This window comes from Phoenix dactylifera, chromosome 5 (genome assembly GCF_009389715.1).
Source record: "Phoenix dactylifera cultivar Barhee BC4 chromosome 5, palm_55x_up_171113_PBpolish2nd_filt_p, whole genome shotgun sequence".
Classification (NCBI taxonomy): Eukaryota; Viridiplantae; Streptophyta; class Magnoliopsida; order Arecales; family Arecaceae; genus Phoenix; species Phoenix dactylifera.
In genome coordinates this window covers 12,347,565-12,361,292 of record NC_052396.1, presented here as the reverse complement: position 1 = coordinate 12,361,292, position 13,728 = coordinate 12,347,565, and the positions used below count along the sequence as shown (strand labels likewise).

Here is a 13,728-nt window from a genome sequence, read left to right as displayed (position 1 = left end):
ACTCACTTTACAAATTCCATTAAACATTGATAAAGTTTTTTTTTGATGAAATGGAGGTGAAAAGCCACCCAAATTTATTGATAAAAAGAACAAGATTAGTAAGGTACATAATGAGTGAGAAGAGGAGAATGATATGAGGGACAAAATAAGGGCTCCAAACTAGAATGGGGGTACCATGGAAGCTCTAGTAAGCCTAGATAGGCTTCTAACATGAGTTGAAATCAATTCTTATCAAGGTTCTCATGTAGCCTTTTGATTGCAGCCCAGGTCTTTGCGAGGAGTGGTACTTCATTTGGTGGGCATATGGGAGACCAAACATTGAGAAGATGTAGGTCCTTGAGAGGAACAGACGTCCTAAAAAATTTCTTGTAGGTCCTCAAGAGGAACAGACGTCTAAGAAAATTTCTTGTTGAGAAGGATCCTAACGTTTCTCTCGTTCCAACATACTCGAGTTAAGGCACAGATAAGGGTGAGGATAGAAGGTTGCACTCTCTTTCTAAAGTAGCAGAACACCCATGTAGAGAATAAATCAGCCAGTGTGTTGGAAGGTTGAGGTATTACCAACCTAGAGCATGATTAGGAGTGCCTAATTCTTTAACTCTTAGATGAACTCTCCTTTGTTTATTATATGAGAATTTGTGTTCCTCTTGAATTTTCACTTTTACTTATAGAGCTTTTAAAATTGCAAAATTGATAAATATTTTGGTAATGTTTTAGATTATTACAAATGTTATTCAAAAAACAACTTTTGATATTTAGAAACAAATTTTATAATGTATCTATTTTCGTATCACCAACTCTTGAATGCTTATTTTTTTAAATGCCACATGTTTATTAAAAAAAAAAGCAAGAGATCTATGAGTAATGGACTATATGGGATTGCTCTCTATAAATGCCCGTGACCTCTGAACCTGAGTGAAGGTAGGAACCCTGGTCATATTGGTACAACTATCAGGTATCACGGATTCACGGCCTAAAAGCTTATGCTATTGGAAGGAGGACCAGCCCAAGCTAATAAATCTAGGTGGCACCCTTTTTATTAGTAATGCCCCCGGCATATTGGCTTCTACTTGAGAGGGGGCCCCATTTGTGGCCTAAGTCCTACTCGATCCTATTATGTTCTTCTTAATCCAGATAACCCTTAGTGAGAGACCTTCATGACCAATAAAGATTGTAACGTATGATGGATCTCATTTTGATACCACTTATCACGGACTCACGATCTAAAATTTGAAGCTATTGGAAGAAGGACCGGCTCAAGCTAATAAACCTAGATGATACTTTTTTTATTAGTCAAGGCAAAACTATGACACAAGTCACCAAACAATCCAATTATTTTTATTGATATACATATGTCAGAGTACGCTCTATATGCAAGATAGATGGGCTTTAATTTTTTAAACGAGATAGATGACTGTACCAATATAATTAATTGAACTTTTGATATCAATGTATAAGTTGTGGGACGTAAATATAATAAACGTTGGCCTTCTAATTTATTTTTTTATAAAAATCGATCTGCCTGCCCGAAAAAATAAGGTCAATTGCCATCCAGCCTCCGCCCTCGCCTTCGTCGGTTTACGGGAGGTTCTCTATAGTACGCGATCATGGAAAGTGCCTCGGATTTCTAAGCTCTTCCGCTTCCAATTCTCTCCTTCTCGATTCGATAACAATTCCGATTTGAATTATGTTTTGCTTGAAATTTTGCTTACCTATTTCTTTCTTTTTCTTTTTCTTGGAATTTCAGGTGTGCGTGGCGTGCCTTCTGCCCCTCTTCCTCATCCCAGTCGTCAACGCTTTGCCGTTGCTTGTGGATTTCATCCTCGTAAGATCATCTCCTCAGAGTATTTTATTGTTTTGTTTTGATTCTTTTGAATTTGGGTTTGATTCCCCACTTTAATCTACCCTTTTGGGGTTGATTTTTCATGAATAAAATCACGCCAAGTTCCTTTTTTTTTTCTCTCTGTGGGGTTCTATTCAAACTTGTTCGTGTTTCTCTTATTTGTGTGGGTCTTTTTTAAAATCCCACTCCTTTCCTGGGTCCTTGGATGGATTTTTGCCGATTTCATTCCTTTATCTTTGGGTCCTTGTACCTGGGCATGCCATTTTTTTGTGTGGATCATATTACGTTAAATTTTGCGGTTCGTGGCTAGGCTGGTGCTAATTTCTCATTTATTTGAGCTCTGTTTTTATGATATTTTGCCTCACGGAATACACATGCTGTTTTTCTATGAATACGTTGGCTCAAAAGTTTTCTTGATGGATGTTGTATGGGTATTCTCTGCGGTGGTATTGCTCATAGAAACTTAGCTTGGAAAGTAAAAGTAAGATTTTACAAGAAAATTTACATAAATAAAGCCTTATCAAGAAGGCGGCCCTCCTTATGCTGCTTTCAGGTGGGGTGCTTCCCTGTGAAATTTTGAGGGGAAGACCTTCTCATAGGACTCTCCTTTCATTGTTTATTTGTAGGCTTCTTAATGTTAATTGGATCTGCAAATTTGCAAAAGAATAGAGAGTGTAATAAGTTGTTTTATTCTCTCTCTCTCTCTCTCTCTCTCTCTCTCTCTCTCTCTCTGTGTGTGTGTATGTGTGTGTGGGTGTGTTTGTGTATGTGTGCGTGTCTGCCTCTCTTTCTCTCCACACTACTTCCTCTTGCTTTTGAACTTTAGTTTACTACTACCATCATTAAACTTATGAACATAGCGAAATATTTTTATTATTATAGAACTGGAAAGTCTAGCCATAGATAAATATCAAAGTTTGAGGCCTATCATCGATTTTGAATTGTTAAATCTTTTTACAAAAGATCTAACATGTTGTGAGTAGTCCATCTATCTCTCTTTCATATATATATATATATATATATATATATATATATATATATATATATATATATATATATATATATGTATGTATATATGTATCTTCAAGGGAATGACATTTTGGAGACTAAGCATCTCTCTTCCTCACATCCGCCTCACTCTCTCCTCCTTTATTTTTTTTCCTATTTTCAATGATAACATCTTAGTATAGTTCTTCATTATTAATTACCAAAATCAAACTCTCAAAAGAATGAATTAGCATAGAGTCATTGCCTTATTTTTTTTCTAAGCACAAGATATATATGTATTAAAAAATGAAAAGAATTTCATGAGAATTTACTAGAGTTCAGGTACAATAAATTTAAGAAAAAAGGAAACAAGTTTATTAAAAAAAGCTTAGAGGTTTGGTCTTAACCATATATAGTAAGTAGGGCTGCAAATATGTGAGGCTGGGCCACGGATTTGCTTGATCTAGGTTCAACCTCTTCTGAATTTGCATCCAATCTAACCTACTTATGAATTGGGTTGTGTTGGGTTAGTTGTTATAGTTTTAAAACCAATGGAGATAATGGATTTTGTTGGGCTATTCTAGATTCAAGTCCGACCCAATATTATTGGGTTTAGGTTGAGGTTGGTGTATCAGGGTATATTGTGGGATAATAAATCTTCTCAACATCAATCAAGTTCTATCTTAATTCTTGTATAGATACGAAAAAGAAATATTGCATTGCATTATAACTAGCTTTCTTGGAACCATGAGAGCTTAGCTTTAGGGCGGTGATTGAAGTGAAGGAAGTATGAATGCATATATGAATAAATATGTATTTGAATATATGTTCAACTGTTAAACCAAAATTCTAGATTGCCATGCATTTTATTCATCCTGATACCTTCATTCTGCTATAACTGTTCCTACATTAAGTAAATATGCCTACACATAATCTTATTCTTACTGTGTAAAATGCACCTCCATAAACTAGGAGCGTGTTTATCAAATTATTGAATAACGAAAAAAAATAATTAGATTTTCAAAATATAACAATCGATGCTATCTTATGCAAGGTTTGCCATCTCGGTACCGGATTTTGTATTCGTACCATATTGGGACAATGTCTGTGCACTCAATACGGGGGACAGTTCAGCGTACAGAGACTCAATATGCCCTCATTCTGAGTCTCGGGTCAATACTGGTACAGTATGGTACGCCAGTATGGGATGGTATGCACCGGTAGGTGAGCAATGATCTTATATATATAGCATGTGCTAAGGATGTCATGATAATAATCAGATGTGCTACGATATGTATATATAGTTTATTTGTTGGGTCTTAACAAGTCAAGTTTGGTCAATTAGTTATATCACCCATTATATATATTATTTGGGATTTGTTTGGAATGGGAATTGGAATTGAATGAAGAAATGGAAGATTCAAGCCAAATTTTTGAGGATAGATTTAAACCCTGCCTGATCCATGATTTCATATCTGTTGGGTGAGATTGGGTCTTATTTTGTGGGTCGGGGCCTAGGTTGGATCTTTGATATATCTAATTCATCTACAACATTGGTGGCAAGCTAGCTTGCATCTGTTTCAATTGGTAAATAACCCATAGCATGGAATAGAGTAGAATCACCAACATGCCTTCTTCAAGTTATTTGTAGCGAGATGTGATTTATGCCTTGTTGCTTGTAATTGGTGATGCTGGTGAGATAGATGTTCTTTTGGAATCATATCTAGTGCAAAATAGCTGTGGCTATTCAACTTGGTGAACCCATAGGCTCAACATTGGTGCTAATAACCACATATGCAGTAAACCTAGAATTAAGCAAGATCTTTGATTAGGAACTTTGGTCTAAGGGATGTTCATAATTGTGCCATGACTCTTGGTTGTGCTTGTTTTCAAAACCTTGACAATTTAATTCTATTACCTAGTCCTCAAGGTCATTTTTTGTAGTAAATTGGTAGAAGTCTAGCTGGCACAAGCAATAGGCAAATCGTAAGTGCTGAACACCACTGGCAGAAGGAGGGAAATGGGGTTTAAAGTTGAGGCAGGTTTTATTACTTCATAGGTTTGTCCTTGGGTTCCTTTTTTTGCTTGGCTTCATGTTGTTCATCTTAGCTTAGGTGGGATGTGCCCAATCAATTTATAGATTCAAGTTCGCTCAAAGAAGGCAGTTGACCTTTAAGGCCAACCTAATTTATAGAACCATTAAACAATTAACTAATGAGAAGAATTACAAAAAGAAGGAATGGTGAAAGAGCTTCTAATGCTAGAGAGGAGAGGAAATGGGTTTCAATTGATTGGGTACTGGAGAAGTGAAAGGCTTGAGCCGTCCCTATTGACAAAAAGATTGTTGGTGGAGGATATTGTCCCACATTCTTGCTTCTCTATTATACATGGGCTTGTGCATGCCCAATGGCTAGTTTTAGTCAAGTTGCACTAAACCTGGATGGAAATTGAAATTACTCTAGGGCTAGGCCATTTGGATCACGCAAATTTTTTTTATGTGATTAAGGTCCACCGAACTGGTATCGGGACCCGCACCGGTTGATGCCCGGTACGGTTCAGTACGAGACCGAACTGGTAGGGCAGTGGCACGTAGTCCATACCCAATCCGGTTCGAAATCGGGTTGACTCGGTAAGAACCATTTGGTTCGCATTGAGTCGGCATCGAACCGGCTGGTCCAATATCGATTCCAGCCGGTAGGGGTCGGAATCGAATATGAATGACAAACCGATCCAGTTTCGCACCCAGTCGGTTCAGTACTGTCTGAACTGGACGTTTCGGCCAGGTTCGATGCATTGGTAGTGTATTTTAGGTCGCTTGAGTGATCTGCTAGTGTGTTTAGATCATATTTATTTAAGGGGCTAATAGCATTGATATTAGATGTTGACCCCGACCGAACTTGAGCTGATCCATTGCCACCTTTAACCCTCTTAGTTCAGTTCTTTATATCGTGAAGGGAGAGAGACAAACAAACAAAAGCAAAGTTTGCATATCAATTTATATAGAATATTTAACAAATAACAATTATCCATACTTCCTCTCATGATGAACCGCTACCAAACTTAAGCTGATCCATTCCACCTTGAACCCTCTTAGTTCAGTTCTTTATATCATGAAGAGAGAGAGATACACACAAACACACACAAACTAAAGCAAAGTATGTGTGTCAACTTGTATAGAATATTTAACAAATAACAACTATCTATACTTCCTCTCATGATGAACTGAACACCAATTGCTCTGGTGCTCTGTTCTCATAATTCTACTTGTGGTTGTTGCATGGTTTTATAAACATCAGGTTATGCCTCAAAGTTCATTTACTTACGGTTGAGGGCTTTTGTATGAACCATGTGGATCCATCATGATCTAAGTTAAAAGGAAATTCATTGATCCTAGCAAGAAAGGAGCAATAGGAGAAAGGGCCCACTAGGGAATGGAAGCTAACTGCAACCCCAATCCCTCCCCTCTTGTTGGTTGTTGCTAGTTCTTACGACTTTCCTTTTGTCATGGGCCAGCCAAACTTCTTGGTAGGGGAGTAATGGGCTGAGTCAAGTTGGGTCAAGTAAGGATGACAACAAATAAAACCTTGACCCATATTCAACTTGCCATCGAGCCAAGACCTCTCGACCCATACCCACCCATGTGTCATTTCGGGCCCATTTGACCCTTCAATCTAATCAATTTTTCTCAAGACTCAATCCCTAATAGGCTTAACCTAACCCATAAGATCCAATCTAGTATTAAGAAAGTGATCAACCATTCAAAAAATTCTTATTTTTGTCATGATTTAACCCAACCTGAATTGTTTCAATCCAAATAGAATTGTACCATCATGACCCAAGTCGAGTCAAAGCTTTGACCCATATCGGACCCATTTAAAGTTTAGGTCAGCAAATTTGACGATACTTGATCCCAACTAAAAGACCCTTGATCCAAACTTGACTGAGATAGGGTTGGGTTTGGTTGGGTTTCCGGGTTGGTTCAAGTTTTGCCACTCCAAGAAAACCCCAACTTCTTGGAGTTCACCTTGCCGAATGATCTTGAGGATGTGGTGATGGATCTTGACTGTCTATGTTCCTAGACAACAAACCCAACTAAGAGACATTGCACACTATGGCCATGCTTTGGCCTCAGCATTAACTTGATGAAGCATCAACCAAAGATCTCACTCAATTTGAGGTTCATTGCACATATGAAATCTAGCACTAGATTTGGGCCCAAGAATTAGAGACTTCACAGAGTCAAGTAGTGCCAACTAGTTCATTGGATCCTTGATTTAATCAAGGGTGATCACCTATGAAGTTGAACATGGATATGGATACAAATGCAGATATAGATATGAAAATATGGATACGTCGATATGATAAACCTTGAAAAAGTGGGATATGATACAACTTGGATACATCAATGACATATACATGTATTTATTCGTTATACATGCACACACATACACACATATAAGTTTTCATAATGTAGGCTATCAAAATAAAGTAGTCTATATGTTACAGGTCAACATCAACTTTTACAACTTTATCATTTAGTCATACTCATATCCTAACCTTAATCTATACTTAATATTGAAATTTTAACATCATGGACTACAAACATTGACCATTCATCGGTAAAACATTAACATGAAAAAAAGGAAAAAAATGCCCTTCCCATCATTTTTGGAGGTATTGGGAAATATCTCGAGTGTATCCAAGTTGTATTCGAGTTTTTTTTAATTTTGAAAAATACTACTTTACACAAGTATCATTCATGTATCCAAGAGGTATTCAATGAGTATCAATATCCAATACATATTTGATATGGGCATGGCATTTGATTTGAAGTATATGTGCTTCTTAGTTGAGCACAAGAGGTTGGAGGGAGAGAGACAAGTGAGATATGCTGGGGACAAGGATACATTTGGATGTAGGAAAGATCTGTTTAGTGCATCATGCTTATTTTGGAATCTTTTAGGAAACTCCCTCCCATACCCACTTCCTTAGCACTTCCTGTTCCTTTTTTCTGTTTTTGCACTTGAGATTTACCTCTCACACCTGCCATTTCAGGTAACTAAGGGAGATGACAATTTAACAACGGAACTAGAAACATTGATTACATGGGATATGGGAAAGCTAGGCATTGCTTCCTAGATTCTCTCTTTAAATCGTAGGTACTTGTTTCATTCCTGTCTATTCAGCCCCTCTCCTTCTCTCTTTTGACCACCTTACTCTTTATGGACTTACTTTATCAACTTTCTTGGAGAAAGAGAATCAATTTCAAAGAACTCTTATTCCCTTATTTGGGCTAGTCATTAAACAGCAATACAGAGGGTTGGGATTGGATGGAAGAATACCATATAATTACTAGTCACTATTGCAAACTCATGAATCATAGTAAAATATTTTACTATTATATAATGCCAAAGTTTAGAGCCTAGGCATGCAAGGCATCCCACGTCTTCTTTTTCTTTAATATTAATGTCATCTTCAAGGATATGAAATCTGAGAAACCAAGCATCTATCCTCTGTGCATCTTCACCACTTTCCCCACCTTATTCCCATCTTAATTATAACACCTCACTTCATTTTGTTCTGACCATTAAGGAAGATAAACATAAGAAGTGCATTTCCCAAAAAGTTGGAGTGGATCTGTGAGGCTCTGCAAATAAATAGAAATGTTTTTAATCAAATGTGTAATCACAGCCATTCATAATTTGTCTTCCATTTATAATCTTTTAATTGTGTTAAGTCAGATATCTCCTTTGGCTTCCTTTGATGAGACTAAATTTTTGTAGGTCCCAATGTAATTTGGAGTGTTTTTACTGATAATTTTTTACTTTCTTGATTTTCTTTGCTTTTTCTCAATTTTTAAGTCGTTGATTATGAAATATATGGAGCTACATATGAGTCCTTTGGCTAATGATTCACAATTACTCTCTTAGAATTTGGTTCCTTGTCCTTCATAACTAGTTGTTCTTATGATAGAATCTCCATCATATGTCATTTTATTTCTTTTCTTTTTCAATTAATTGTTAAATATGTTTGTTTAGTAAAAACGAAAAGATGTCAATTGATTAAACAAATTCATAATTTTACTTCATGGTTCCATGCTGTCTTGTAGTCGTTAGCTAATATTCCCACAACTGCTATTTACAAATTTCATGCTTGTTTATAAGTGGAGCTTAGAGTTTTTCTATGATTCCTAGTAAAGTCAGTTATTGTGATGATTACTCTTCTGTAATAGAAGTCAAAATTTAGTTAAGTGTGCTTGATGTACTTTAATATAGCAAAAATGATGTTTCCTTCTATATTTTTTTAGCAATTTCTTTCTGAAAGTGTATAACCAAATAATTGGTAATACATCTGTTATTATATTTTGTAAAGTCGTGTAATGTATAAGTTGTGGAAAACATTCATTTGTACAATGGAAATAATAAAATCCTTCTATAATATTTTAATGATTTCTTTTTTAAGGAATCAGATGATTGTTAAGACATCTATTATATTATTTGAAAACCTTTCCAACTAAGGGGTTTTTGGTTCTTGCCCTGTGCCTGTTGATGCTGCAGTTATATAATGTTAATTCACATTGATTAGGATATTGGGACTCTACTTTGGCACTAGATGATGTATGGCATGAAGATGTGGATTATGATGTGGACAAAAACCAGATTTTTCTAATAAATACAATCAGCCTTGTAATATCAGCATATCCACAAATGACCTATTGAATTACAAACAATTACCTACCTAGAAATATCTGAAACTTTTTCATTTTTATTGTACCATTACCTAGTATTATCTAATGAAAATAATGTTTTTGCATGATGGTTTTCTCTTGTTATGTTATGCTTAGTCTATTTGTTAATGCTTGCCTTTTCTTGTTATTGCAGGGTAAGGTGTACGGACTTTTTGGTTGGGAATACAGGAAACCTGAACGAGTTCCTCCTGCTTGTCCTTACAAGCCTGTGAACAAGAAGGATGCTCAAGTAAGTTCTGTACCTGTGTTTCTTGTTTAATAAGAAATGTATGCAAAACGCTGTTTTGATGCCTTACGTTCCTGGGCTTTTATCAGTGTTATTAGGAAAATATAGCATAATTTATCCTTTTTGGATGGTATTACAGTAGACACTGTTTTTGATCAACAATGAGAAGTACTAGTTTTGCAAATTGGATTGCTGTTGAGACTTCATAATAGACTTGAAATTTAATTTGTGGAAAAGACATTTGCCTAACAATGGTGTCAAGAAAATCTTATGAAACAATTTTAACAGCTTTTGGTCCATTCTGGTGTGGTGGTACTGAAAAGCACTGCTGTTGTAATTTTAATTATGCTTTATTTTTCATCTTGCTAAAGTTTGGGGTCAGAGCATGTACATGAGGATGCCCTACAGTCAGGACTTGGGACTCCCATTTTTGACTTTAGTTTTCATGCTAAAGTCTGGATCAGCTAGTCTGTAGAGCTAGAGCTTGGACCAGGAAGCTCGATCTAAGTAAAGCATTGATGGCTTTACAGGTTAAGAGAATGAAAATCCAATCATGCAATGGAGTGAAATATTTCTGTTAAATAGCTTTTCTATTCTGTGAAAATCCAAGTAATTTTACTGGATTTAAAGATTGATATGATCAGACACAATCTAGATTTTTATGTAATTTCTAGCAATATTTAGAATGAATTTAGGTGTTGCTTACCAAAGAGCAGAGCAGTGTAACTTCTACTAGAAAATATTGGTTAGTGTGTATCAATATAAATATTACACAAAAAATTGTTTGTGTAATGAAACTGATGATACATGGAATGATGAAAATAGTAATGAAAACGGGCCTTATGTTGGAACTTCTTTCTTTCAAAGTATACTGTGTGAGGTCATGCCACATAGAGTATATTTAAAAACTCTGGCAATAAAAAAAATTTCAGAGAAAATAATGGTTGCATATCTGTTGCATTTACAGAATACTTGTGCAGCTTATTATCGTGCTAAACCTAACTGTGTTTAAATGGAGAAACAATATGATCAGAATGATAAGTCCCTTAAAAGCAGTAAGAATGGAAGATAACAGTCTTAAAATTTGACCACATTTATCTCGGAAGATGCTGCATTGAGGCATTCTAAGTTAACGTAGGAGCAAAAGGTTTTGCCAACTTAGTTAACGTAGTTATTCAGAACTTCAGTCAGTAATGCACAAACAATAGTTTACAGAATGGATTTGAGTACCATGTTATTTTCCTTTTTGTCACAGTCTCTAATTTTTGATTTCTGTTAAAAGATCTTAAAACAATTTGCAGTTCTAGATATTGGATATGATGTAGAGCCTTATGAAAATCTGATCTAAAAGTGTTTGAGATCTGAAGAAGTTCACAGCTTTCTCAAATCTGAAAATAAATTTCAGTTTACTGTTTGTTCCAGTCATGATCCATATGAGGCAAAACTTTCTCAAATCTGAAAATAAATTTCAGTTTACTGTTTGTTCCAGTCATCATCCATATGGAGCAAAACCCATTTTTGAAGAAAATAAACCCTTTTCTGAAGAAAAATAAATTTATAAACTAGAAAACGGGAAAACATGGTAGACCTTCATCTCTGCACTAATGTGGCTCCTCATCTTTACTAGGTATTACGCATGGACCCTTCTCCACAAAATAATTCTCTACTCTCTATATTTCACTTTCCACTTGAGCAATATTTGTGTGTCTCAGCATGACATTGAATAACCCCTAAGTCGCCTTGTCCAGTGAAAGTTCTACCAAAAGCATTCAAGATTATCACTTACATCTACTTAACATCCTAATCTCCAATATTCAATCTGGACTGGTCATCTAACAGAAACGAGAAACTATCTTTTCTGTGGCATGTGGCTCCAGAATCTATTACCTGTGGATACACCTCTTGCTCTCTCATGTTTTCTTTGCCTAAAGCCTAGTGAAAAAGGGGCTGGGGTGGGGGTGGGGGTGGGGGTGGGGGTGGAGGGAATTAGTCTCTCCCTTTTCCTCAGGCTTTTTATGATATCGGATATTGGAAGAAACAAAAAATAAGAAATGTTGTCATGACTCTTGCTTGCAAAATTTTTTGATTTTCTGTTGAGATACTTCCAACACCACACACAAAAAAAAGGAAAAAAGAAAAACAAACAAACAAAACAAATAAAAAGAAGTCCCCGGCTGGTGGGGGGTGTGGGGATGAACTCCTGGGACTGCCTTACAAGGCCATTCATTAATTAATACATAGTTGAGTTAAATCTTTTCTTTTTTTTTTAGTAGAATAGTTAATATAATCTTTATAGTAACATAATTAATGCACTTTCATTTGGGTTCTTTGCAGGGTGGCAGTGAGGAACACACAAATCCAGAATCGCAGAAAGTTGCTGAAAATGATAAGCAAGAATGACCGTTGGTCTAAGACCCATGTGTAGTGCTCCCTTGCTGATTGGAACACTATATCCAAAGACTTCAAACAAATAATAGAAAGAAAAAAGATAATGTGAAGACCAATAAGCATCATCTTTTTGTTAAATCATTTGCTATGCTTGCTTCAATTTAGTACATTCCCCCTTTCAAAACATAAACCAGTGATCGATTCCATTTGTACAGATGCCTCTGTTATCCATTTAGTTTGGTATCTTTGAATTATTGGGGAGGTATGGTGGCAGGCTGTAGGTTAAATGACTCTGCTAGATTACGAAGAGTCGATTGCTAGTCTAATGTCTCAGTCATGAGGTGAATGCAGCAACAGATGGCACCTTACAAATAAATACTGACATCAACGCCGCAGCGATCGACAAGTCTTATGCTCAAATAGTCAAGAGCCAGGACAAGAAAAGGTTGGTTTCCTGGTAGATGAGTTTTATAGTCTTCATTGCCATTTTAAATTTGGCTTTCTTCCAGTAGGTAAGATTTTGATCCGGTTGGTTTCCCTCTCTTGGTGGAAAGGTAAATTGATATATGAATATATAAAATTCCTAACTGAATCACATTATTTGGGACAACATAATAGCAAATAAAAAATGAACATTATTTGCTACAGTGTGCTGAGATTACAATTACAATATGGTGTAAGTTTATGCTTCTCAAAGTAAGCATATGACTAGTAGGTTCCCTCCCAACTAGTTTCTGAGGCCAATATTGCTGCCATTGTGGAGCCCGTTTTCTCCCTGCCGACTCCACAAATTTTATGGCCTGCATGTGTTTTTTATGATCTAGCATGGCTGGTACCCAAGCTTTAGAACTGACATAACTATTAGAAATAATCATGAAAAAATCAAAATTCTATGGAACATAGATGGTGACGGGTCAGGTATAGTTTAGGTAGGCCATTATTTTTATCCACGTCATATTCATCTTAAGGTGAGGTGGGTAGAGTTAGACGAGGTGGGTTGGATGAATTAGGTCAGATAAAATTACAAAAATATACTCTTCATACAAATTAAATAAATAAATAAATAAATATAAAAATAAATGTTAATACTTCATATAATATTAAATTAAGCAAGAGTCGAAGATATAGAGCATTATAAACTAAATTTTTAATAACAATAAAAATATAATAAACAAAATATTGTTTCTTAAGAAGTTAAATGTCTCTTAAACTAAGAAAAGTAATCCACTAAAATTTCTTTCTTTCTCATAAATGGTGCGACTAGGGTGGTGGGAAGGAAATTTGTCAAGAGTGATATACATATATATATATATATATATATATATATATATATATATATATATATATATATATATGCTTGCTCTAGATTTACTGCAAGTTGGGTAAAACCTGTTCTATTAGGATAAGGTTGGGTTAGGTACTTGATGAGGCAGAATAAATTAACACCCATAGGAATTTAGCTTTGATTTTTGTTTTAATTTTTCAGTATAGAAATTTGGATCATAGACTTGTAATGGTTAAAGCGGTTTACATCGA

At 35.6% G+C, this 13,728-nt stretch overlaps 1 protein-coding gene across 1 annotated transcript; it reads left to right on the top strand.

Annotated features, from left to right (window-relative positions):
* The first annotated feature begins 1,389 nt into the window (after window positions 1-1,389).
* LOC103721457 lies at window positions 1,390-12,443 on the top strand. The gene is made up of 4 exons (XM_008811682.3): window positions 1,390-1,610; window positions 1,748-1,825; window positions 9,712-9,807; window positions 12,139-12,443. Exons 1-4 carry the CDS (start codon window positions 1,608-1,610, stop codon window positions 12,202-12,204), a joined length of 243 nt encoding a protein of 80 aa, XP_008809904.2. The 5' UTR covers window positions 1,390-1,607; the 3' UTR covers window positions 12,205-12,443.
* Window positions 12,444-13,728: the final 1,285 nt, after the last annotated feature.

Coding starts and splice junctions, on each gene's coding strand:
- LOC103721457 (XM_008811682.3), top strand. Junction 1,826..9,711: donor TGCTTGTGGATTTCATCCTC/GTAAGATCATCT, acceptor TTGTTATTGCAG/GGTAAGGTGTACGGACTTTT. Junction 9,808..12,138: donor TGAACAAGAAGGATGCTCAA/GTAAGTTCTGTA, acceptor GGTTCTTTGCAG/GGTGGCAGTGAGGAACACAC.